The sequence below is a fragment of the Lithobates pipiens genome, unplaced genomic scaffold, assembly GCF_037356315.1.
Source record: "Lithobates pipiens isolate NorthernLeopardFrog02 unplaced genomic scaffold, aLitPip1_a1.2 Scaffold_19, whole genome shotgun sequence".
In the NCBI taxonomy this organism is placed as follows: Eukaryota; Metazoa; Chordata; class Amphibia; order Anura; family Ranidae; genus Lithobates; species Lithobates pipiens.
The window spans coordinates 204,961,388-204,987,276 of record NW_027507764.1 but is presented as its reverse complement, the minus strand read 5'-3'; the positions used below and the strand labels follow the sequence as shown (position 1 = coordinate 204,987,276).

Sequence of the window (25,889 nt, the reverse complement as noted above, 5' to 3'; positions counted from 1 at the left end):
TGCATTGCTGTCCTCCCAGAAGGACATTGAGGGAACCATGAATGCCAACATGTACTGTGACATACTGAAGCAGAGCATGACCCTCTCTCTTCGGAGACTGGGCCACAGGGCAATATTCCAACATGATAACGACCCCAAACACATCCAAGACAACCACTGCCTTGCTAAAGAAACTGAGGGTAAAGGTGATGGACCAGCCAAGCATGTCTCTAGACCTAAACCCTATTGAGCATCTGTGGGGCATCCTCAAACGGAAGGTGGAGGAGAGCAAGTTCTCCAACATCCACCAGCCTGGTGATGTCATCATGGAGGAGTGGAAAGGGACCCCAGTGGCAATCTGCGAAGCTCTTGTGAACTCCATGCCCAAGAAGGTTAAGGCAGTGCAGGAAAATAATGGTGGCCACACACAATATTGACACTTTGGGCCCAATTTGGACATTTTAATTTAGGGGTGTACTCACTTTTGTTGCCAGTGGTTTAAACATTAATGGCTGTAAGGAGTTATTTTGAGGGACAGCTAATTTACACTGTTATACACTCACTACTTTACATTGTAGCAAAGTGTAATTTCTTCAGTGTTGTTACATGAAAAGATATAATAAAATATTTACAAAAATGTAAGTGGTGTACTCACTTTTGTGAGATTATATATATATATATATATATATATATATATATATATATATATATATCTATACACACACACACACATATACACACACACACAATTCTGCACAGAGTGGCTACACTATAGCAGTAAAGCTACAATGGGTCGCTAAATTAACTGCTAGCCGACCAGCCGCCGCAGTTTTACTGCGGCAGCTTGGCTCGGCTGCGCGAATCGCTGTTATGCTACGTCGGTAGCATAAATGGGCACTAGGGGGCGCTGTAAACACACAGTTTCTGGTTCTCTGAACAGTTTCCCTGCACAGTCCCATCCCCCCTTCAGTTAGAACACTCCCTAGGATATATATTAACCTCTTCACTGCCCCCTAGTGTTAACCCCTTCACTGCCAGTGACATTTTTACAGTAATCAATGCAATTTTAATCACACTGATCGCTGTATTAATGCCAATGTTCCCAAAAATGTGTCAAAATTGTGCGATGTGTCAGCCATAATGTCGCAGTCACGATAAAAATCGCTGATTGCCGGCATTACTAGTAAAAAAAATTATTAATAAAAATGCCATAAAACTATCTTCTATTTTGTAGACGCTATAACTTTTGCGCAAACCAATTAATATAAGTTTACTGTGATTTTTGTTTACCAAAAATATGTAGAAGAATACATATCGGCCTAAACTGAGGGAAAAAAATTTTTACATATTTTTTGGAAATATTTATTATAGGAAAGTCAAAAATAATGTGTTTTTTTTTCAAAATTGTCGCTCTTTTTTTGTTTATATAGCAAAAAATAACAAATGCAGAGGTGATCAAATACCACCAAAAGAAAGCTATATTTGTGGGAAAAACAGGACGTCAATATCCAAACCGTAGAAAACACTCAAAGGTTAAGCGTTGAATTTTGTGCCTTGGTCGGAGGTGATTGTGGAGAGGTTGAATGTCTTGACTATGAAACTGTATCCAGATTGCCGATTAGCATAAAATGTATCACATTGACCTTTCTGAGTGAAGCACTACCATTCAGCCTCATTAATGCATTAACTTGCTAATCCATTCCCCCCATGGTGGGTGGGGCATTTTTCATAAGGCTGGAATGAGCCTTTTTTCCAGCATTAAGGAGATGTTGCATTATACTTTATAGACTTTCAATGACCAGAATATGTTATGAAGTATGAAGGGTCATTAGGAAGGGGATTTTCCAGGATTTGGGATATATATGTTTTAACATCAGTCCAAAACTGGGCACATGTAGGACACTTCTACCAAATATCCAAGTACCCTTTTCCCGTAACCTCTCAAACAAAGGTTTGATAGCATACGAGTACGGTAGATCTTTTATAATTTTGTAGGAACTCTATATTTGGGTCATTAAACTGCAGCAAGATTCCCGGGTTCTTGTGCTAATGGAATATGTGTGCTTGTTTGATGTAGGCAGAAAGTATGCGCCAATTCTCTTTCCATTCTTTAAGTATAGTTTAGAATCTGAAGAGGAATGCTAGAGCAGTGTATACATCTCTGAAAGTTTGCAAGTTATTTGCCTTTTATTACAGTCTTAATAGAGCATGTGAAAGTGCTCTATGTGATGTCACTGATTATGATGGAAGAGCTCCCAGTAAGATGGGACATAAATCACTCATAGCCAAACAAAAACTTAAGTATCTTAAGGTAGGTCAAATATGATGCAGCTTCCCAGCACTTGGGCCCTGGGGATAGACCTGCTTTTTTTTCAGAAAAAAAATAGCTGAACACGTGAATATATTTTTATTAGGTCTTATTTTACAACCCCGTTATGTACTTTAGTCAGCTTTTCATCTAATTCTAAATGAATTAATTTGGTTCAGTTGTAATTGGGAAGCATAATTTGTTAATTATCTAATTTCTTTATGGTTGGTAATTGTGAGGTCACCATTTATAATCTCAAACTAATGGTAATACAGCATTTTAATTCACGAGTTTCTGATTCTAAGGGAATTCACAACATTCAATCTTATAAAACATTTTTCATCTTATGAACTGGATGATCCATTGTGACAAAATGCCAGTACTCACCTGGAGGTTGTAGTCTTGCAGGATTTTTACAAGCGAGTCCCTCAGATTAGGAATCTCCATTCCTTCTTTAATGCGGTGAATCAGTAAGATTGGATCAACATGGGTCCCAATGTTGTTAAGTAATCCAGTTATGAATGCTATTATAGCAAAAGAAGGTAATTTATGTGAATGAATGTTAGTGGTGAAACAACAGCCTCATGACAACAGGGAGTTTTTTTTTTTCCTACCAAAATCCGGATGCACTCCCAACAATTCCCCATAATCCATGCAGTATACATCATCCACAGAAACTGCTTTGATCTGTTTCAACAAACGTAAAATGGTAGTAAAAGCTAATACTGTTTTTAAAAATGTCCCCTTCCCCCTCATCCTACCGATCCTGCAATGCCAGTATAAAAAAATATTTCTGTACTTACCCATTTAATTATTTTTTTAAATACTTTTTCTTTATTTATATATTCATATATTATTACACAAATAGCAAAACAATTTTAACAAAAATATAGCATCTCAAGCTATGATACCCAGTATTATGATATAACATTCTAATTTTACATTTAATTAACCACGCCCTCCCTCACCACCCATGCCCATCTCAACCCCCCACACACCCCATCCCCCCCCCTCCCCTCGGTCTTCAACCCTACAGCACCAAGCTATAGCAACCATTACATTATAGATATATTATTAAAAAAAAGAAAATAAAAGAAAGGAAGGGGGCGGGGAGGAGGCATAAAAGAGAGAAAAACAATCAGGAAGAAGGCAAGGGGAAATGCAATAAGCCTCACTCATCCTGTAAAGGAAAACCCATCTTATCCAGCCAAAGGCTCCACATTCTCACATTCTCTTAAACTTTCTATAGTTACCTTGTCTAATAAGAATCACTCTCTCATTCCCTACTACTGAGTTGACAGTCGCAGCCCAGTTCTCTCTACAAGCTGGGGGCTATTTGTTGCCACTGCTAGGAAATTAATTTCCTTGCTTGAAATAGGCATCTTAGCACTGCTTCAATGATGTCCTTCGGGACATCACCCCTCTCCACATTCCCCAGCAGGCAGGTTTTGACCGTCAGCTCAATTGAAATCTTGACTGTTTTATTTATCCTGTCTACAATCTCTATCCAGTATCGGAATAACTTCGGGCATTTCCATAGCATGTGGACAAAATCACCAGAAGCCCTACATCTGGGCCACTGGTCATCCTGTCGCACCCGAGTTTAAACATTTTTGTGGGGGTATAATATACCCTATGGATTAGGAACAGATGGGATACCCTCTGTGAGGGAGAGATCGAGACAAGAGTTCCTCTTCTGAGGATCTGATCCCATTCCACTGTAGTCATTGTGTGTGTAATATATATATATATATATACATATATATACACACACACACACACACACACACACACACACACTTGACCTCAGTCTTGTGGCTTACAAGTTAAAATGAGTGTATGTTAGTGTATGGTCATTGAGTTCTGCATGAGAACAGACTGTACTCCACTGGCACTGTAGTGTAAATAAGCTCTCACTGCCCATATAATCAGTGCATACATCACAAAAATTACCTTTGATTCTTACAAGCACATATAGTACATTTGAAATATAGTTGTACTTTATTTTATGTATTTTGCAATGTGATTGTAATATCACAGAATGTTGCATAAAGCAGCCATAGGAATGGGTTCATTAAATTTCTGTCTGTCAGGTTATTTATTACTAACAGGGCATGTCTAAAGTAAAATGACAATGCAGCACTTCTTACTGGCCTAAGTAAAGCTGGAAATGGCCCAAATTAGGTATTACATTCCTCTCTGATGCAGACTATGTTTAGTTAGAGATGCCCTTGACTGTCCTAATGGAAGAGCACACTGCAGGAAGCCACATGCATTGTTCACTGCTCTTACGTGGTTTATCAATAGAGTACAGAATAAGGTCCTCCCAAAGCTCAGCGTCATCCTGTTCTTTGGCAAACTCAATAGCTTTATCCACATCACGTAGTTCCTCCATAATCATCTGCAAGGCCCTGCGACTGTTCCCCATTCTGCCTATAAAACACAAAGTCTATGTGTCAAAATCATTGCAATAGCTATATACAGTGCAACAGTTGGACATATACAAGTCAGCTAACAGTAAACCAAGGTACAATATCTGATGTGATCTGAAAGAAAAGCATTTCAGTTACAGAACATCCGAGACTAAGTTTTGTAAAACACTGTAAGTTAACCAGGATAGCATCTGTATTAAAAATATGATTTTTATAACAGCTTACCTGTAAAATCCTTTTCTTGGAGTACATCACGGGACACACAGCCATAGTATTAACTATATGGGTATATAGGCACCTTCAGGTGATGGACACTGGTATACCCAATACAGGAAGTTCACACCCTATATAACCCCTCCACCTACCACGAGTACCTCAGTTTTTGTAGCAAAGCAATATACCTAAACCCCAGAAAGAGAGGAGGGACCTCTTTACCCGTGATGTACTCCAAGAAAAGGATTTTACAGGTAAGCTATTATAAAAATCCTATTTTATTTATCGTACATCACGGGACACAAAGCAATAGTATTAACTATATGGGATGTCCCATAGCAATGCTATTTGAAGGGAGGGGGAGACAACCCATAGGACACCCCCAGACTTGAGGTCCTATACTGCTGCCTGCAGCACACTGCGCCCAAAGGCGATATTCTCATGCCTTCTTACATCCACCCGATAAAACTTGGTGAATGTATGTACTGAAGACAAAGTTGCAGCTTTACAGATCTGAGCCATGGAGGCCTGGTGACACACTGCCCAAGAAGCACTATCTGCTCTGGTAGAGTGCGCTTTGACATGAAAAGGTGGAATCTTACCTCTTAAATCATAAGCCTGAATTATAACTTGCCAAATCCACTTAGCGACAGTGGATTTTAACACTACCTGCACTTTCCTAGGACCTTCTGGCAGCACAAAGAAGACATCAGTCTTCCAGATCGGAGTAGTTGTCTTTAAATAGACTTTGACCGCTCTCGCCACACCAAAACAATGTAGTGACTTCTCTTCACTAGAACATGGTTTTAGAAAAAATGATAGCAGGAAAACATCTTGGTTCAGGGGAAGACCTGAGACCACTTTTGGCAGAAAACTTGGACGAGGAGGAAACATGACCCTGGCCTCGTGAACAATCAAATATGGCTTAAGTAAGAGCAGCCAATTCCGAAACCCCCCTTGCTGAGGATATAGCAACCAATAAAACCAACTTCCTTGTCAGAAGGAGTAAGAGAATATGTTGTATTGGTTCAAATGGCTGTTTTTGTAACACTGACAAAATTAAGTTCAAGTCCCAAGGGTTCAAAAGTCTGACTAGCGGATTAAGCCGCATAACTCCTTGCATAAATACGCAGACCAAAGAACGCGAAGCAAGCGGTCTTTGAAATAAGACAGATAAAGCTGAGACTTGGCCCTTAATAGTACACAAGGCTAGCTTCATCTCTACCTCTACTTGTAGAAAGGCAAGAATTGTGCCTAGGTTATACTTCCGAGGGTGCCAACCCTTGGACTCACACCAGGAAACATAAGCCCTTCAGACTCTATAATATGAAGTTCTGGAAGCTGGCTTCCTTGCATTAATCAAGGTAGAGATAACGGACGCAGAAAGCCTACGCTTCTTCAGAATGTGGGCTTCAATAGCCAAGCTGTTAAATTTACAGTTTGTAAGGAATGATGGAATATCGGCTCCTGTGAGAGTAGGCCTGGCTTTAGTGGAAGGTTCCATGAATCCTCCAGGGCCATCTTTACGGTTTCTGCATATTAGGACCTTCTGGGCCATGCTTGGGCTACCAGAATTACCGGCTTTCTTTCCAGCTTGATCCTGCAAAGAAGTTGTGGCAGCAACTGAATAGGAGGGAATGCATACATCAGTGAGAACTGATCCCACGGGGTCACCAACGCATCTGTTCCGTATGCGAGTGGATCCCTTGTCCTGGACACAAAGTTGACCAACTTCATGTTGAATCTGGACGCCAGAAGATCTATGTCCTGAGTCCCCCATTTTTGACAAACAGCCCAAAAAAATATCGTGGTGAAGGGACCATTCACCCGGGAGCAACTGCTGGCGGCTCAAGAAGTCCGCCTGGCAATTTTCTACTCTCGGAATGAAAACTGCTGATAGGCATGGAACATTCCTTTCTGCCCAAGTTAGAATATGGTTCACCTCCCTCTGTGCTGCGAGACTCTTGGTGCCCCCTTGGTGATTGCTGTAAGCCACAGCTGTGGCATTGTCGGATTGGATCCTGACAGGACAACCCCGTAACCTAAATGTCCAGGCCTTCATAGCCAGACCCACTGCCTGTATCTCTAGGATGTTGATGGGCAAAGTCTTTTGGGTTCTTGACCATAGTCCCTGGACAGTTGTCTTTTCTAGCACTGCTCCCCAACCTGAAAGGCTGGCATCTGTCGTTACCACCTTCCAGATAACCGGTCTGAATGATTTTCCTTTCAGCAGATTCTGGGTTACCAACCACCGACTGAAGCTTTGGGACACCCTTGGGGACAGCCGCATTGGCAAGCCTAAAGTTTGAACCGTTTTGTTCCAACCAGACAGGATACTGTTTTGCAACAGTCTTGAATGGAACTGGGCATAGGGAATTGCTTTGAATGAAGCCAACATCTTCCCTAACAACCTAATGCAAAGGCGAATGGAGGGATCTCCTTTCCACCTGACCATCTGCACCAGCTCTCTTATGGAGTTGATCTTTGCCTGAGGCAAGAACACATTTTTCTGGGCTGTGTCTATGATCAGACCCAGGTACTCCAGCTTTTTTAGCGGTTTTAAGGAAGACTTCTCAAATGGGTCTGATGTCTTCATTCGGTTTTGGATTTGAATAAAACCCCAAACATGGTCTTCTGTGGGGAGTTGTATGATCACCCCCTGAGCCAGTAATCGGTCCAATGCCCGAAACAGAGATTGCCTTTTCCCTGGATCTTTGGGAACGCTTGACCTCAGAAAACGAGACAGTGGAAACTCCTGTAACTCTAGCTTGTACCCTAGAGTTATCGTGGAGATGACCCATCTGTCCTGAATTTCCTCCTGTAAGATTTCTAATTACTGCAGAAGCCTTCCCCCCACCCTGGCGAGCAGGGGCGTCCCTTCATAATGAGCCATAAGAATTCTGTTTTGCAGGTTTCCGCCCCAGGACTGCTTTTGTGCCTGGGCCTGACCCTGAGACTTTATTCTAGACTCTGATGGTAGAGGTTGTCACCACTGTCTAGAGGTGGATGCCCAGAGCGCTGGAGAAAGAGTCAGCTTAAATTAAGGGTGTTTGTTCCTTCTCTTAACTGGCAAAAGAGTACTTTTTCCCCACTTAAAATCTTTTGGATGTATTTGTCCAAATCATCCCCAAATAACCGATCCCCATGAAAAGGAAACCCAGTCAGGAGCCTTTTGCATGGTCCTTCGGCTGACCAATTTTTAAACCACAGGATCCTACGCATGTGTACTAGCACAAGCGCAAGGCGGAACGCCTGGTGAACAGAATCTTTAATGGTGTCTATGGCAAAACATAATGCCTTTGGTAGTTTGGCCAAATCCCGGGCTTGCTGTACAGGAACCTCCTTAAGGGCCTGTCTAAACTGGTCCTTTAGGGATTGACAGATTCCTACTATTGCAGCGACTGCAGGCTGAGTAACCACACCTGCCAAGGAAAACAAGGATTTTAACAGGAGTTTCAACCTTTTGTCTGTTGGATCCTTAAGCATTTGTGCATTGTCTACTGGACAAGTTAGACTTTTATTCACACTGGAAATTGCAGCGTCAACTGCTGGTACATTCAATCTTTTGGTGCATTTTTCCTTCATGGGATAGAGAACTGAAAATCTCTTTGGAGGGAGAAAATGCTTATCCGGGTGATTCCATTCAGCATAAATAACCTGTTCTAATAATGCACGGACAGAAAACGCATGCAAAGGCTGTGAAGGTTTTAAGGAACTCAAAGAAGAAATTGAACTTTCAGCTGACTCCATTAGGGGTAGCTTGAAAGTGGAATGAACCATCTCTGTAAGAGATTGCACCAGCAATTTCTCAGATTTCAAGGCTGAAAAAGGTTCATCCGTAGTTGTTTCCTCTGCAGAGGAGTAATCGGTTTGTCTTTCTTCCTGATCGCCAGAGGGTAACACCTCATCCTCTACCCACTGATCCCTTGATAAAGGGTCTAAGGTGGGGGAGGGGGATCTAACACACTTCCTATCCTTTTGGATGGAGGATGCGATTAAAGCCACTAATCTTCCCTCTAGGCCCAGCAGGGCGGAGGAAAAGGCATCTTCAGTCACGTATACAGGGGCTGAGATGTGAGAAGCAGCTGTGCCACCAATTGGTTCCAATGACTCACCCTGGCTTGCTACATCTGATATTTCAGGAGAGAATGACAGTGTGGAGGCACGACTGGAGTTCCCAGCGCCTGGGGGTGAAATCTTTGGTACCTTTTTTTTAGGTCTTTGTGGTGTCTTTTTTGGGAGCCACAGTGATAAGCACAAAAGCAGAGGCACAAAGTAAATGCACTACTTGCTGAACAGTCTAGCAATACAATGCCGCTTATAAAGTTCAGCTTGGTGCTGAGTAAAATGTATTTCCTATACTGGAAATTCCTGTATGCATTGCCTTACGTGCCCCCAGCGCTCCTGTATGCCAGACATCCATATTTTCCAGCTCCTAGCTTAGCAGAATCTGTTTTTCCCTGCTTGGCGTCCCCAGCGCCTGCACTGTTTGCTCCTTGTGGGCGATATGTCCCGCACACGGTGCCGAGCCTAAACCACGCCCCCTCCGCTCATTAACCCGCCCCCCCTTGTTTAAAACTACCAATAGTCCATGCGCGTGGCATTCGGGTCTGTCAGTGCAGACTCATTGAGAGGGTAGGAAAAGGGAAGGTTGGGGAGTCGGGAAACTAAGTTTGACAATTATGGGCTTCTGTGGGGACATAAAATCAACATAGGGAAGTACAAACTACTGTTGTACCTCCCAGCCCCCTAGTTCCCCCAGGGGGACAAGAACATGCTGTTGCAAACTTTGTTCTAGATCAGAGATATGCAATTAGCAGACCTCCAGATGTTGCAGAACTACAATTCCCATGAGGCATAGCAAGACTGACAGCCACAAGCATGACACCCAGAGGCAGAGGCATGATGGGACTTGTAGTTTTGCAACAGCTGGAGGTCCACTAATTGCATATCCCTGTTCTAGATGAAGAATCCCCGCTGGCTGTCTGAGACCACACACATGCTGTTAGCTGGGACACTGAGCTAACTGAGAAGCAACATACTAGGTATGTGCATTTACTCCCACTAGTGGAGACTTAAGGCATGACAACATTTTACTCATGGAAGAAAAAAATCGTAGGTGGACATTTACACTTCCTAGGCTTCTTCCTTTGCCTTATCCTCCACGCAGGATACTGCTGAAGACAGACAGATCCAAACTTCACCCATCGCGGCAGGCTGTGTTAGCAAACATTCAAGGACCGGATATCTTTTTTATCTGGGTTCCACTCCCTTAGACCTGTATTAGCACCCCACCAGAAAAAAAACTTTAGGTAATGTAAGCATGACCAAAAGCCCTGGGTCTCAGGGTCCAGCCCTGCAAGGAGAGGCGTTACAGGCAAAACCTCGTTCTTCGTATATGAGGCCCGGGTATCATCCACCTTGACCTCAGTGGCACTTTAGATGGATCTCGTCTGTGGAGGCTGTTTAAATCCAGCAAGGATCCCTCCAGCGGAGCTCTTCAGAGCACATCTTCACTCGTGACCAACACCTTAGACACTGGCGAAAGAACTGAGGTACTCCTGGTAAGAGGAGGGGTTATATAGGGTGTGAACATTCTGTATTGGTATTGGGTATACCAGTGTGCATCACCTGAAGGTGCCTATATACCAATATAGCTAATACTATGGCTGTGTGTCCCGTGATGTACGATAAAGAAAATACAATGTTTTCCTTTGACTTTATACATGCATTCTCTCCCTGTGCTGCTTAAATCTGTGCATGTTTTGCATGAGCTCTTTGATCATATGTGCACACTTCAGTGGTGGTCTAACATCCCAGTTTTGATGGGGTGACTAGAGAAGAATGTGCCAGCGCAATGGGCATTGTTGCCATGTAGTGCGATTCAGAAGTATGTAAGTAAAAGTATGGTTGCCACCCTAGGAAAGGAAGTGTCTATAGATGCACCCTGCTAGTTTGATTTTAAAAAGGAACCCAGATAGCAAGCAATTGATCTGCAAGTTTTAAAATTGACTTGCTAAGCTATTGCTACACTTGCCAGGCTTCACAAATTTGTTGCACAATTGCAGCAAGTCAGCATTGCATGACTCCAGATCAATTTTCTTTGGAAACATTCCGCAAGTCTGCTGCAAGTTCTGGTTCAATTATGTTGTGAAATAATCATCCCACCACAGGGGTCACTGTGGCTGAATTTTCATGCTGTAGACTGGCAGAACTCTTGCTGTAGAATTATCACTGCAACTTTGCTCTTGCTAGAGACTTGCCAATGAAAATGTGCAGCTAGTTAACAGACTTACAATTCAACACTGCCACAAATGTGTGGTAAGTTATTCTTGCTATCTGGAACTTCTTTCTAAAATACCCCCCCCCAAAAAAAAAATGTATTACTTGTCACTCTAAAAGAAATTGAAAAAACACACACTTACTAAAAAGAGGAGTCCATTGTTGCCTTGCATAAAGCCAAAGTTCCCATTTCACCCCCTTTCTCTTACACCACCATCTTCAATAGAGATATAGTGCATGTATAGAAACACCAAGTCTCTGTTGGTCTACGGGACCCCGCAGAAGGTCTGTGCATGCGCCGGATCCCTTGCTCACGCACAGACATTCCAGGGGTCACTGCCAAAGAGCTCATAGGTCAGCACTGTCATGTGTCACGCGACCAATGAGTGCTTGCTACTGCAAGCGTTATGACTGACACTCATTCTGGGGTTGTGTGGAGAAAGCTACATCAGCGAAAAGGGGCATCGTGGCTGCTATGTGTAGCGGGGTCTGGAGAGGTGTTCAGAATATTTAGAATTAACACACTTTTATTTTTCACTACAGGTATCATTTCTGTGTATTCAGAATTATAGAATAGTGTCCATCCAATTAAAGTAATCGCCCCCCCTCCCCCCCAAGCCTGGAGGAACTCACAGCCATGTACTGAATATATTGTGTTAAGTATGAAGGTACTGGAGGTAGGCAGCACTGTCCTGTCTGCTTTGTTAGCTGCCTACTATTACCATTTATAAGATTTATTGCTCCATGCTCACAACAAATATTCTTCTTAGCTAAAAATATGCCTAAATATCTGCTAATCCCTTATATGCAAAACGCATCACTTTATTCTTATAAATCTTGTTCATATTAAGCCGAACACGTGAATGTACTTACTTAACAAAAAAACTGTCTCTTCAACAAAATTTCTCTGAAGACAGATCTCAAGAGCCTGTAATTGAGGGGAAAGGAAATGAGATTTCAAATTTGATGATAAGAGTCTATTATAAACCACAAGGACAACCTGAAATTAAGTTACATAACAAGAAAAAAAAAAAAAGACAGTTTCTGTACCTGTAGATGGTGAAAACAACACTTATTCTTTTTGAAGCTTCTCTAAAGAGATTTCTTGAATCAGAAGGTATATTTTAAACAATTCATTTTTTGTACAAGATCAGTACTGATTATCTTTAATTGGTGGTGAAATACAATACAGGGGTGCAGCTGTACAGTCACAATTTTTGTTTCTGAGAATTACTGCATCTAATGATGAGACTTCAAACTTCTGAAGGATGGAAGTAACAATGGCAAGAGCTGCTAAGAGAAGGCTGCAGGAGGTGGAGACTCTCTGGATTGATTTACTAAAACTGGGGAGTGCAAAATCTGGTTCACCTGTGCATGGTAAACAATCAGCTTCTAACATTGGCTTTTTCAAAAAAATCTGAAAGCCGATTGGTTTCTATGCATAGCTGCACCAGATTTCGCACTCTCCAACCCCTCTGTGTCACTATATAGAGGAATCACAATGAATCGGGGGTTTCCATTTGCCTTTCTCTGCTCTGCATCATCCTATGTTTTGGGCACTGCCACTAGAGAAGTTGGTGTTCACGCAGTACATAGAATATGGACGTGTGTCAATGGGACTGAGGCCTCCCAGGGACAAGACTGCAAGTTCAAGAAATGTAGACTTGCTCTTTAGGCTAAAGCGGTGGTAAAGCATGTGTTACATTCACAGAAATCAATATAACCTGACTGTAGTGCAGACATATGGTGGCTGTTTTGTGTTATAATTTATTACATGGTGACCTTTGACAATAGTTCCACATTAAAGTGTATGTTGAGCTAAAAACCTTTTATCTAGGTATGAATAGAACTGGGAAGAATTAAAACCCTTGTTGCGTTTTACTGCTATCTGGGGCTGTGCTAGAAAGATTTTCCTTCCTTTTCAGTTTGGCGGACAATGACTCGCAACGGCAAGCACTTATGAGAAACACATCTGTGGCTTCTTGTGAGTTCCAGAAAAAAAAAAAAAAAGAAGCATTTCTTATTAGTCAGTGCGGTCACACTCATTCTGAGGCTGTGTATTGCAGTGTATGGAGGTAGCACAGGGAATCGGGGTCTGGAAGGGAAGAAAGCAGTGGCTGAACTACCAAGGTCGCACTTGTGATCAGTCCCTGGTTTTCCGCCACCATGGGGGGAGGGCGAAGAAAAAACGAAGGGGGCCCGCTCTGCAGAACATGTGAAAGGGTCTTGCTGCGGGAGCGTAATAAAGGGCCCTGCAATTAATATATCATTATTATCATTAGAGGAGTTCAATATGAAGGAAACACAGGGACAGAACTGGGAATTGTAGGTGTGGTCACTGCTCATGAGCCATGTGACTATGGCATGTCCTTACCCTGCACATGCTGTACTGAGGGGTGTATTTGGGAAGTTGTTGTTATTCTCCAATGAGGGGGATGATGGAAGCCTTGTAAAATTCTGTATATTGCCATAGTAACTGCATAGCAGCTCGCACACCCAGCCTCTCCACCCATTGGATAGAAGTTCACCAACAAAGATGGCAGAGTTTGCTGCTGCAGGCAGATGGGGCATGGCCATCATGGGGCGTAAACTGGAAGAGAAAGAATCTGATGCAGTACGGTCACCGATACCAACCCCTCCTCCCAGCACTGCCACTGATGCTATTCCCTGCCCCCCTTTTAGCACTGCCACTGATCCCATAAACCCTCCAGCACTGTCACTGTCTTGGTTTATGTTATTTTGCAGGTCCATTATCATCATTGTGACCTGTCGTGTGACCAAGTCATATCCTAAAACTACCTTTGTTGGCAATTACAGTTTGAAATTAGAAACAGAACTGTTTTACTGTTTTATATAATGAATTTTTTTTATTTGCTAAAAATCATGCTTTTTTTTTGAAGGGGGGGGGGGGGGGGGGCTGCATGGTTTCTTGCACCAGGGTCCTGCAGGTTCTAGTTATGCCTCTGGTAGAAAGTGGTAGAAAGGCTATTTGGGGTTAGTTTGCTCATACATTTTTCACAAAACTTACCCTTTGAGTAAATCCCTTTAATTGAGCTCTGTATAGCAGCAAAAAACAGACAGGGGTCAGGTTGCTTCCACACTTTTGGTGGAACATACACTTTAGGTACAACCTAGAGCTCAGTGATTTTAGAGTAACTTCCTAGGAAAGCATGAACGTGTGTTGGTACAATGTACAGCACATTTGGCTTTGTAAATACTGACATTCTTGCTTCATACTGAACAAACTGAGGTCTGTTAAAAGGCTTAATACACTTAGCTTGAGTTGACACTGATTGGTCACGATGGGTATTTCAATTTCAATTTTCAAAATGCTTTTAGGCATCTTTCCAAGTAGCAAATTTTATTATTTCTTCCAAGCACTTAATCAGAGGAAAAGCTACCGATACATAGCTGCCAAGTACTTTACCGTAATTCAGAATGCGGCTAGTTTCAAGTTCAAATAATACACTTGTTTCAGGTCTTGTAATGTAAACCTACTTTTGTCTTTGTAAAGTAGAGCAAATAGGATATCAACTACTACAAATATGAGGTGAATGCAGTGAATCTGACATTCACCAAACATTCTCTTCTGCATGTGAATCGTGCAGGTGCATACGTTTTCAAATGACAGTGATTGATTGACCATCAGTGAATGTTTGGTGAATGTCACATTCACTGCTTTAAACATGCCCCATATCGTCTTGTCAGAAAAAGTGCCAGCACGCGTACCGTAGTAGCAAATACAGTTAGTTATTCGCAAAAACTGCAAATCCAATGTAAATAAATTGCTTCATTTAGGACATAATGTTTGAATAAAAAGAACTGCTATTAACTCAATGCCCCCAGTTAGAGACAAATTTTCAATTTCAATTGATTATAATTGTTTTCCAGGAAATGATGATGGTCCTTATATTGGAACTTCACTCTCTCAATCAACACGATTTGTAATCCTCATGCCGCTAGCATTAGTAAACAGTAAAGTATTTCATATTTACTTGTTTTAATTTTTGTTTTTACAGTTCCTCAGTTACTTCCTGGTTCCCAGACCTGGGCAAATGATGTCATATATCCCAGGAGTCTTCAGGAGGGGAAAGGTTTTCTCAGCTAAGCACACACCCTTGCCTGAGCTAAGGCAGATGGATTCCAGGAAGTAAATGCTTCATGAATCAGCTGCCCTTTCTCAAGATAGCCATGGCCAGAAATATTAGGGGGCAAAATTAAATATGGAGACATGGATGGGTGAGTTTGTTTTGAATATTAAAAAAGGGATTAAAAGGAAAAGTATAGCCAAAGCTATTTTAGCTCACTTCCCCTATCAGTTAGTTCTGCACTCCTGTAACCTGTTTTCATCCAACAGACGGCTAAAGTCCGCTGTCGGCTGACATCACTCAACCGGTACAGGCTCAGGATCGATCCTGACTTTACAGTCAGTCTCGACCAAGATGCCTGGACCCGCAGCTGGCTCAGCCTCTTCGCGAGCTCCTGGGAGACTGAGCCAGCTGCTCCACCATCTCCACAGCCCAGTGCTCTAGTGAGCCGCTGAGTGACAGTCACCACACTCTGCTCAGAGCAGATCAGAGAACTGAGCGATCAGTGGCGTTTGATCGCTCAGTTCTCAGTGCAGATATGACAGGGGACAGATGCAGCATCAAATCGATGCTGCATCCACATGGGTGAGTATAAATGCTTATTTTTTTCCCAACACCTTACTTCTCTTTTAAATTATTTTAGGTTTGTGGTGCTCAGATGCAGTGTAGTTTTTCTTTCATGCTGATACCTGTATATATGAGATCATAGCAACGTGTTACTCATTGGCGTGAGTTCACTAAACATTCGGAGTTAGGGCCAGTTCACACCAAATGCAGTTCCGGTCAGTTTCCGCACCAGAAACTGACCGGAAACTCACCAGAAACTGACTGCTTCGTGTGAACTAGAGCCATTGGAATACATGGAAAACACTGTGCATGCATTTTTAATGCAGAACAAAAGCACACGGAACTGAACGGAACAGCGTCTGGTGTGAACTGGCCCTTACTTTTTTTGAGTTTGGTACTTTAACTAATGATCTTTTTTTTTTTTATATCAAATGATTTGTTTACACATTTATATTTAATGGCTTTTTATCTACTGAAAGCTTTTATTTCAAATGAAAAGTTAAAGTAGTTGTAAAGGCAAAAGTTTTTTTTTTTTTTTTATCTTCATGCCAATGGCTCCTGCTTCTGCCAATCACAGCCAGTGCGTCAATCAGGAGACGGAGCGGTAATCTACCAACTGCCCTGCGTTCCAGGTGATGAAGAGACATGAACATGTTTGTAGTCCATGCAGCACACTACTCCCTGGGTGCTGCAAAGTTGTTCATTACCTTTACATTAACAGGCCATGTTCTTCCTTCCCATGCAAAAGTTTCACAAACGCCAGACAGTCTTTATATTCTGTACAACTTTATTCTTGAACTTGAGTAGGTGTTACAATTGTGTAGAGGATATGAGCTGCCTCTATTAATTCTGCTTCCTGACTCTGATCCTGCGTACTTCCCTTTTGTGAACTGACCAGCATCACTCTGAATAATACTGTGGGTTGTAGATTCCAAAGTCCCAGGCCTCACTGCCTAAGACCCCATTCACACCTGAGCGTTTTGTAGCCCTACGCCTGAAGCTACAAAACGCTGGAGGGGGAAAAATACATTATTCTTAATGGAGATGGTTCACATCTCCACTCCAAGTCGCCTGAAGCCCTACGCCTGAAGCTCAAACAAGTTCCGGACCCTTTTTTGTTCGGGCTGATTTGGGCGTTTTCATTCCCATAGAAACTAATGGAAACGCTCGATCCGAGCGTTTAGCGCGACAATGAGCGTTTCTATGGGCGTTTTGACGCTGTATCTGCTCAATGCTTAACATTGGTGACCTTTTGCCCTGCACAAATTCGCGACAAAAAACGCAGCGAATCGCGGTAAAAACGCTGCAATCGCGGTAAAAAACGCAGTGAATCGCGGTAAAAAACGCAGTGAATCGCGGTAAAAAACGCCGCAAATCGCGGTAAAAAACGCTGCAAAAAACGCTTGAAAAAGCTACGCTCAGGTGTGAATGCAGCCTAATTCCTTGACTCTTGCAATCAATGTCAGTTCTGGAAAGTGTCTCTCACTAGGTCCTTGGACACATAGCAAGTTTACAGATAAGCACCACTGGGTTGCACTCCCTTTGCTCACTCCCAATCGACAGTCCATGTTTCCCACAGAAGGTCGATTCCCAGTTTCCCCCGTCCTCTTTACTCCTACTTCCTCCTCCGCATGGTCCAGCGCATCCCTGGCTGGGAAACCCGGTTTCTCCTCCGGACTACATAGCGACATCTGTTCAGGCTATCCGGCGCTGGGGTCTCTGAACCCCCAGGCCTTTAAGCCTGCTCCTGTTATCCAGCACTGGTGTCTCTGAACCCCAAGGCCTTCAAGCATGCTCCTGCTGCACTCTCTACATCTTGGGTTCTCGCCTCCTCCCCTGAAGCATGTGACCCCCAGCTTATATGAGAGTCCTGCCCCTGCCAATACAATTTAAAGATTGGTCCAGAGCTCTCCACATAAGCTGCCTGCCACTCCAGTCCCAAATCCTGCCTCCCTTCCATAATGTTTCCACTGAAAGGCTGAGGGGACTTCCTTGAGCCAGAGTGTAGGTGGCCACACCCCCCTCTATTCTAGCACTACACTCTCCAAAATAAACAACCAGGCCTAGAAAAGTGCAAAGCCCTGGCTAAATTTGCCTATCACTATTCACAAAAACCCTATTAAGCACCCACCTAAATAGGGTGGGTGGGCGCTACATCCATATCAGGAGAACGGTCTAGTGTGACAACTATGACTCCCTGCATAGATACAGTGAAAAAGTTACATAGCCACAAAGGGATAGGAAATGTGTTATTTGCAGGATCACAAGCTGATAAAAGCAAAACAAGACTGAAAAATGAATGCAGCCTCCATACCAAGGACTAGTAAACTGCAATATATGACATTTTTGCTTTTGTGTTCAGATACACTTTAAATTAGAACTAAACTCGCTACTTCGTTTTATAATGCACTGTACCTTCAACATGATTGCGTTATAATTTTGTTTAAATGTACAGTTTTTAACCTTCTTTGTTCATATTTTCCCTCTCTTAACTGTGGGCATCTTGAAGACCAGGGATATGCAATTAGTGAACCTCCAGCTGTTGCAGAACTACAAGTCCCATGAGGCATAGCAAGCCTCTGACAGCCACAAGCATGACACTCAGAGGCAGAGGCATGATGGGACTTGTAGTTTTGCAACAACTGGAGGTCCGCTAATTGCATATCCCTTCAGTAGACTATTTCTTATGAACTTCCTGTGCATGCAAGTGTGCTCCAACAGCAGCTGAAAATTACAGTTTTGCTGCAGCAACTCTCTGTGCATAGGCCAATTGTAGTCCAATTCAGGAGAATGCAGAAAAAGATGATAATGACGCAACTGAATTGAGAAGAGTCTAATTCACATGGGCAATACAGAGGCAGTAACAAGAGGCAGTTTAGCTTCGCTTTTAACATACCTCCCCTGACCTTCCACCTACAATGGCTGTATTGCATTCGGAATGCCTGAAAACCTTCACAGTCACCTCTGAAAAGCAACCCACATTGGATCGCTTTTAAGGGGTAGCGTTAACACCCATGTGAAAGAGGCCCAAATGTTACCACCCTAGGAAAGGAAGCATCTTTACATGCACTTTGCTTTTGGGATCACCGATATGTTTTAATTGAAAGCAGTAGATATGTTAAAATTCACCTTTTATCATTAAAATCAAAATTGTAAAAAATACCACTGATGTTTTCATAAGACTATGTATAAAAGATTAAAAAAAAAATGATATATGTACTGTACATCTACGCGTGTTTATGAAGTAGAATTATGCATGTAGAATCTTTTTGAAGCCTGTTACGTTCTTTGTTAGTTACACAGGCAAAGCAATTCACGTCTGAAAAAAAAGACTTATGTAGCCCATGGCCCTTGAAAAGTTTTGACATCCCCTGAAGAGTTGCAGAAGATGAGTTTATGCTACCAAAAGAACTGTCTTGCTTACCTTTTCTAGTGGGCAGTGAGTGCTGTCTCGAAGGAAAGGCAAAAGATTTGGTCTGTCAAATTCTGCATACAAGCTGATTTGTTTCTCATGGTACTTCTGTCCTTTGTGATGGTCCCTCTTGAAAAGTCTGTGCAAGTACTGGAAACAGAAAAAAGTTTTACTAAAAAAATAAATGTATAAACCATACTAACTTTTATAGAGAATCCATAGTCATTTTAATGGGTTTAGATATATAAATAATTAAATTATTGTAAAGTTAAAAAAATAAAAATAAAATAAAAAAACACAACTTGAGAAACCTGAACTGTGGAAGCTGTTCTGTGCTGAATACATGCAAGAAGACAGAGAAGTCACCTGTATTGACTAATCTTTCACAGATTACTGACATTTTATGTCTCATTGCACACTGTGTGTGGGGGACAGACATTTTGGTAGAGGACTATAGCTTTGCTTCTGCAAAGAGCTTTCCCTTCTAAATGCTGGTAAACAGATGCCTGGTGGGGGATGTTCAAACGAAAATAAATAAATAAAATTAGGAAAGGTTATAATACATTTCCTCAAAAAATATAAAAAAAATAATATTTTTTTCTGAAAATACATTGAATATATATCGCACTAGGCGTATATTGATTCGTTTGTGCAAAAGTTACAGCGTCTACAAAATAGGGGATAGATTTATGGCATTTTTAAAATTATTTTTACTTGTAATGGCGGCGATCTGGGATTTGTAGCGGGGCTGCGACATTGTGCCAAATCGGACACTTGACACTTTTTTGGGACCATTGACACAGCGATCATTGCTATAAATAGCCGATTACTGTGAAAAAAATTCACTGGTAGGGAAGGGGTTAACACTAGGGGGCAATCAAGGGGTTAAGTGTGTTCCCTGGGTGTGTTCTAACTGTAGAGGGGGATGGGCTGGTAGGGACATGACAGAGATCACTGTTCCTGATCACTGGGAAAAGTAGATCCCTGTCATGTCACCTGTCATAACGCAGAATTTCCTAATTTACAAAGGCAGTTCTGCGTACTGCCTCTGTAATAAAATAAGGTGATCGTAGATCGCGGTTGGAGATTGAGTCTGCCCAACCCATGGGCATGCACCTGGGCGAGGCTCCTCGTCGTCGTATAACTACAGCGGCTGGTCGGCAAGCGCTTAAAGAAGCAGATCTGTTGTGGTCTTAGGCTGCTACCTCTCTGATAGTGACAAAGTACTTGCCAGATGGTGTGTTAATTTTTGGATGAGTATGGAGAGCCTGGTACAAAAGTTCATCTTACTTTAAGACATTTTTGAAGCATTTATTAGTTAACAGCATCAAATACAGCCAACTCGTTTTTAGTGCCAGCTGCCTTAAGCGCAATCATGAGATGCTTGTTTTCATCAAGCCTTAACACATTACCGTTGTGATTTTAAAAACATGAAAATGCTTAAGCCCTGAAAAAGGGGGAGACTTTTCCCCCCAAACACATTGGCCGTATTTGATGATCTTAACTAGTAAATGTTTCAAAAAGACCTTCGAGTTAGATGAACTTTTGTACCAGGAGCTCTGTATACATTCAAGAATTTGCAGTGCACATGCAACACAGTTAATACTTCTGGCCCACTCCCAGAATCTGTAAAATGTTGGAGTTGGGTGCTGGGATAATGTAATTCCAGCTTGCATGCACAGGAGTGACATGAAAAGTAGCTATCCACTCCAGTGGTATATTTAGATTTTGTGCTGCCCTAGGCCTGGACTAAGCTAGTGCACCCCTAATTTAAATATGACCCACCCCTTCCTGTCAAGGACACAACCCTTTCCTGTTTAAGATCCACACTGTCATTTGTAAACCACACCTTCTTCTTTAGACTCCAACACAGCGGCTGGTGAGAATGGACCCTAAGCTTCTGTGTTGAGGGGCTTTTGCTTGCTTCAAGTAGGTTTACCATACCTATGCAAGTCTATTGGAATACAAAATCTGCACAAAGCACAGGTAAATGCAGGTAAGAAGGAGGTTGAGTGCACCTGTCAATGAATTCTAAATGACCACTGAACCATCAGTAATGCCAGAAAAAAATGAGAGTGCTAAGTGATAACAAAGGCACTTCCCAGTGGTGGAAGTGTTCATATTCACCTGCTAAAATCTCCCTAAATGACATCACATTGGGCCAGCAGATAGGATTGGGCTAAATCCATATTTGAGGATTATTGGACATACAATTCTGAGCTGACCACACAGGTACCGCTCTTGGCTTGGCCACTTATTCCAGGAGGAAGTCCGGGGATGGGGACCTGCCCTACTAATGTTCCATTTGATGGTGGTCATGTGACATTCACAAATCAGTTTCATATTTAAAGTGGTTGTAAACCCTTACAACACACTTTGACCTACAGGTAAGCCTAGATTAAGGCTTACCTGTAGGTCCAAGAAATATCTCCTAAACCTACACGGTTTAGGAGATATTTGCCGAAAGACAGTCACCGCTGTCTACGGCGCATGCGCTGTAGATAGCGGCGCGCAGGCCCACTGAGCGTTGCAGTCAACGGCGATATTCCGCGAGTGGCGGCTCCCGTGCGCATGCACGGGAGTGACGTCATCGCGGCTTCGCCGAATGACAGCGGCGGAGCAGCGAGACCCACCGAGAAGATGGATGTGCCGGACTACAGGGGACAGCGGTGACTTCGCTGACTCCTGTGTCAGGTACGTGACACATAATGGACTACTATGCGATGCATAGTAGTCCATTATGCTTTACCTTTGCAGGGAATGAAAGATGAAGTAAACCCTGATGAGAATTAGGACTCAATCAGGCCAAAAATGACCCCAAAATATATCAACACAGACTGAAAAATCTTTAACATGTATATGTTTTATTTAGCAAAATGTATTGTACTTAAACAGGATTAACTGGTATAAAGATGATCCTATAGAGAAAAACCTAAGACAAATCAGCAGGTTGCAAAAACCATGAGAAAAAAAAAAGTATACTTTCCAGGTTTACTTTTTATCCAGAAGACTACAAAAGCCCGGTATTTTCATTACACCAACACCAGAGCTCTCAAGATTTAACCCCATTAATTCCAGGACAGCAGGGAAAATTCATAAGACCCCTTTCACACCACACCGCCCATAGCGTCGGCGGTAAAACGCCGCTATTTTTAGCAGCGTTTTACCGCCGGATTTGCGGTGCATTTTGGCCACTAGCGGGCCGCTTTTACCCCCGCTAGCGGCTGAGAAAGGGTTGAAACCACCAGCAATACGCAGCAATAGCGGCGTTTTGCCAGCGGTATTACAGCGCTGTCCCATTGATTTCAATGGGGAGCAGCAGTGGAGGATCGGTAAACACACCGCTCCTTCACCGCTCCAAAGAAGCTGCTGGCAGGACTTTTCCCTGACATCCTGCCAGCGCACCTCTGTAGTGTGAAAGCTCTGTAGTGTGCAGCTTTTTTAGGGTGGATTGCAGGCGCTATTTCTAAAGCTATAGCGCCTGCAAAACGCCCTGGTGTGAAAGGGGTCCTAGTGCTCAAAGTATGACTCCCAAGGAAATAATCCCATAATCACTTTATAGATCTCTTAAAAGTTGTCCTGCTGCCAGTGACACACATACTAGTATTGGCGGTCACCAGTTGTATTAAGTGCGGCCCTGGTCTGTCCGAACATCAGGCCAGTCGCTGGCCGGTATTATCATACCAGCAGCAGTGCAGCTGCTTAATGGGAGCACCAGACTGATTTGCCTCCTGGACCCTGCCCCCCAACCTAGTCCACCCCATAAGACTAGCGCTACACTAAAAGCATAGCACAAGCTGGTAGGGACTCTTTTCATGCGTGAGCCGGGAGGAGGTTGTTTTTTTTATGTGGGGGGTGGCTTTTTTGCCACCCCCCTGCAAAGATACTGCATGGCATCCACTGGCTGAAAAGAGTAGACACCGAATCAGAAGAAGCAGTCAAGATTATTTTAGCGCTGGCAAATGGAGAAGCATCAGGGGTAGTGGGACTGTCAGCCATTCAGGAAGAGGAACCCAGAAGTAAGCCTTTCACAAAGTGCAAGTGTGCTCTGCAAGAGGCATCAACAATGCTTTAGTGTCTAGCTTTTTCACTGCCAGAGCTGTTTTTGCATTTTTTTTAAACCTGAAGATTTGTTAAAACCCCCAGAGAAACCCTGCAGAAAAAAAAGGTTGCATTCATGACAATACCGAAATATATGTGATGCAGTTAATTTTACTACTTAGGTGTACCTGACACATGTGTTTATTGTTTGTATGTGCCTGTATGTTGGGGTGGATGGCTTTAAAATAATTATTTCTATTGATTTACTGTACCTTCATTTTAAACTTTTTTTTTAACTTAACTTTATTTTTAATATATTGGAGTCTCATAAGCTCCCCTATGTAATAGTACAATGGTCATTACAGTTCCTCTCCAAGGAGACTTTAAAGGTATATTGATCAGCTTCTTCCCAGCCACAACAGCCAGTGAATGACCGCTATGAAACTGGAGTGGGAAGGAGCTCACTGCTTCATTTAGTGCAGTGGTGATCAGAGAACATGTGTGGAAATTATTGGGAATCTTCATAGTTGCCTGCCCTCCATGGTAGCAAAGCTGAATTCTGGGATAAGGAGATATTACCTATTATAAGTGACCTGTTCTCAGCTGCATAAGAGCTAGGGGAGGATAAACAGCATTACACTGAATGGACAAGTCTGATCATTGGAGGAGAGGCAATGAATTGGCAGCATAGCTATAGAACTGACCACGGTGTGTTCTCCTGCTTAGTGTAGTCAGTTTTAAATAGGGAAGCAGAGGAACTGGCAGGAACACCAGGAATTTCACACAAAGGAAGCAATACAAAGAGAACAGGATACTTGTTCATATAAGTACATGGTAGAGCAGGAACATGTCTGGAATACGAAATGTTGGGTTTACATATTCTTTAATTGTATCTTGCTGTCCTTTATGTAGTTTTTACAGATCTTTACAGTAATTTAGTGTAAAACTTTGCCTCTGTGCAGGGCAATTGGTCTTCCTTTCCCCCTTCCAGTCGTTTTGGGCCAGCCTGTAGTAGATGGACCTGCTAGGTCCCTTACAAAGAACTGCACAGGCGATGTTCAGCACAGTGGTAATGTTTCTGCCACTTTTACATGGTAATATTTGTGTTTCTAAAGGCTTTTGGTGCACACAAAGTGGATTTATATAATTTGTGGCTAATGAGAAATATATTTAAATTAAGGTTTTTATGTATGAAGTTCAGCTCTCTTTCTATGCAATGTTTATGATTATAATCAGTTGGATACCTATCCAAATGAGATATCCCATTTGTACAGGTACAGTGATATGTATATACTAGAGCTTGAAGCTACAGTAGGTCAGGAAAAGATGCATGGTAATAGCTGCTCTAGATAAGCCTAGTTCACACAAGCTGGTGCTGAATTATGTGTTATTCTGTGAATTTTTGTAGCTCGTTTTTGCATTTTTACATGAGTTTTTAATGTGTTTTCATGCTTCATGTTTATTTATGTTTTTTATTTTTCAAAGGGGAAGGGGACTTCATTTTATACACAAAACACTGTCAATATTGCACTAAAAACACACGTACATGCATTTTAATTGGGCATTCTATGCATTCCCATTGAAATCTAAAAAAGGACAAAACATGCCCTACACTGCACCAAAAGAAGCACCTGCACCTTTAAAAAAGAAAAACAAATGCACTTCGCTGGATTGATGTGAACAGGTACCATAGACAAGAATATCATTTCTATTGTCATGCAAAACCAGCGTGACAACACAGGAAAAAACACACTAGTGTGAATGGGGGCTTACTGTACTGTACAAATGTTTTGGAAGATCTGAAATGTTTTAAAGAACTATTGTGCTAGACCCCAAAAACAGTTTCACCCGTGTTTTGAGATCCAAAATACGTATCTTCCATTGTGATACTCTGCACATTTGACTATCTGAGTATTACAATTTTTACTAGCTCTTTAATCTAGGCATTAAAAACACAGCACTTTGTATAGTCTTTCTTGGATTAATGTTAGCAGTCTGAACATTTGATCGGCTTGGTTTATGAGTAATTTATTTTTGATTCCGGAAAACTACAGTGAATATGTTGCTGCTGCATACTGTTAATTAACTGAAATTGATGAAGCACTGGTACACTGTGCTATACAAAATGTATATAAAGTAATTCTGAGCAACCTCTCCATTAAAGCCTAATCCAGCCCCCAATTTTTTTCTGTTAATAGTTTTGATATTTGTAATTTACAAACAGACCAAGGTTATTGTACACCAGATTAAACTGAACCCCAGTCAAATGATGGCAGGGGATGCTTTTATTTGCGTCCCTGTTGTGTAGATGTACCCTTACTTCCTTGTCCTATTATGGTGATTATGGGGACACGAAACAAAGGAAGATCTGTATATTAGGGACAGAATATCCTAAAATTCGGTACTGCATATTTCACCTACCCTGACATTTCATCTGGTTTCAACCAATTCCAGAAGCCATCGATTTCCAGACTCTAACTTTCCAACCTAGTGCCACCATTCATCTTTTTTTTTCAGTAATTTTTGTAGTAATTTTCAGGTAACCTGCCTTTTTTTGCATGCATATG

General features: G+C 42.2%; 1 protein-coding gene across 1 annotated transcript in view; it reads right to left on the bottom strand.

The window, feature by feature from the left end:
• Positions 1 to 25,889, bottom strand: part of VPS41 (VPS41 subunit of HOPS complex) — a 487,204-nt gene that overhangs the window by 32,127 nt on the left and 429,188 nt on the right. Inside the window, exons 22-25 of the mRNA XM_077491629.1 lie at positions 19,294 to 19,431; positions 12,088 to 12,142; positions 4,580 to 4,720; positions 2,675 to 2,811 (exon numbers count right to left, since the gene is read on the bottom strand). Of these exons, the coding sequence (XP_077347755.1) occupies positions 2,675 to 2,811; positions 4,580 to 4,720; positions 12,088 to 12,142; positions 19,294 to 19,431 (471 nt within the window). The remainder of the gene's footprint in view (positions 1 to 2,674; positions 2,812 to 4,579; positions 4,721 to 12,087; positions 12,143 to 19,293; positions 19,432 to 25,889) is intronic.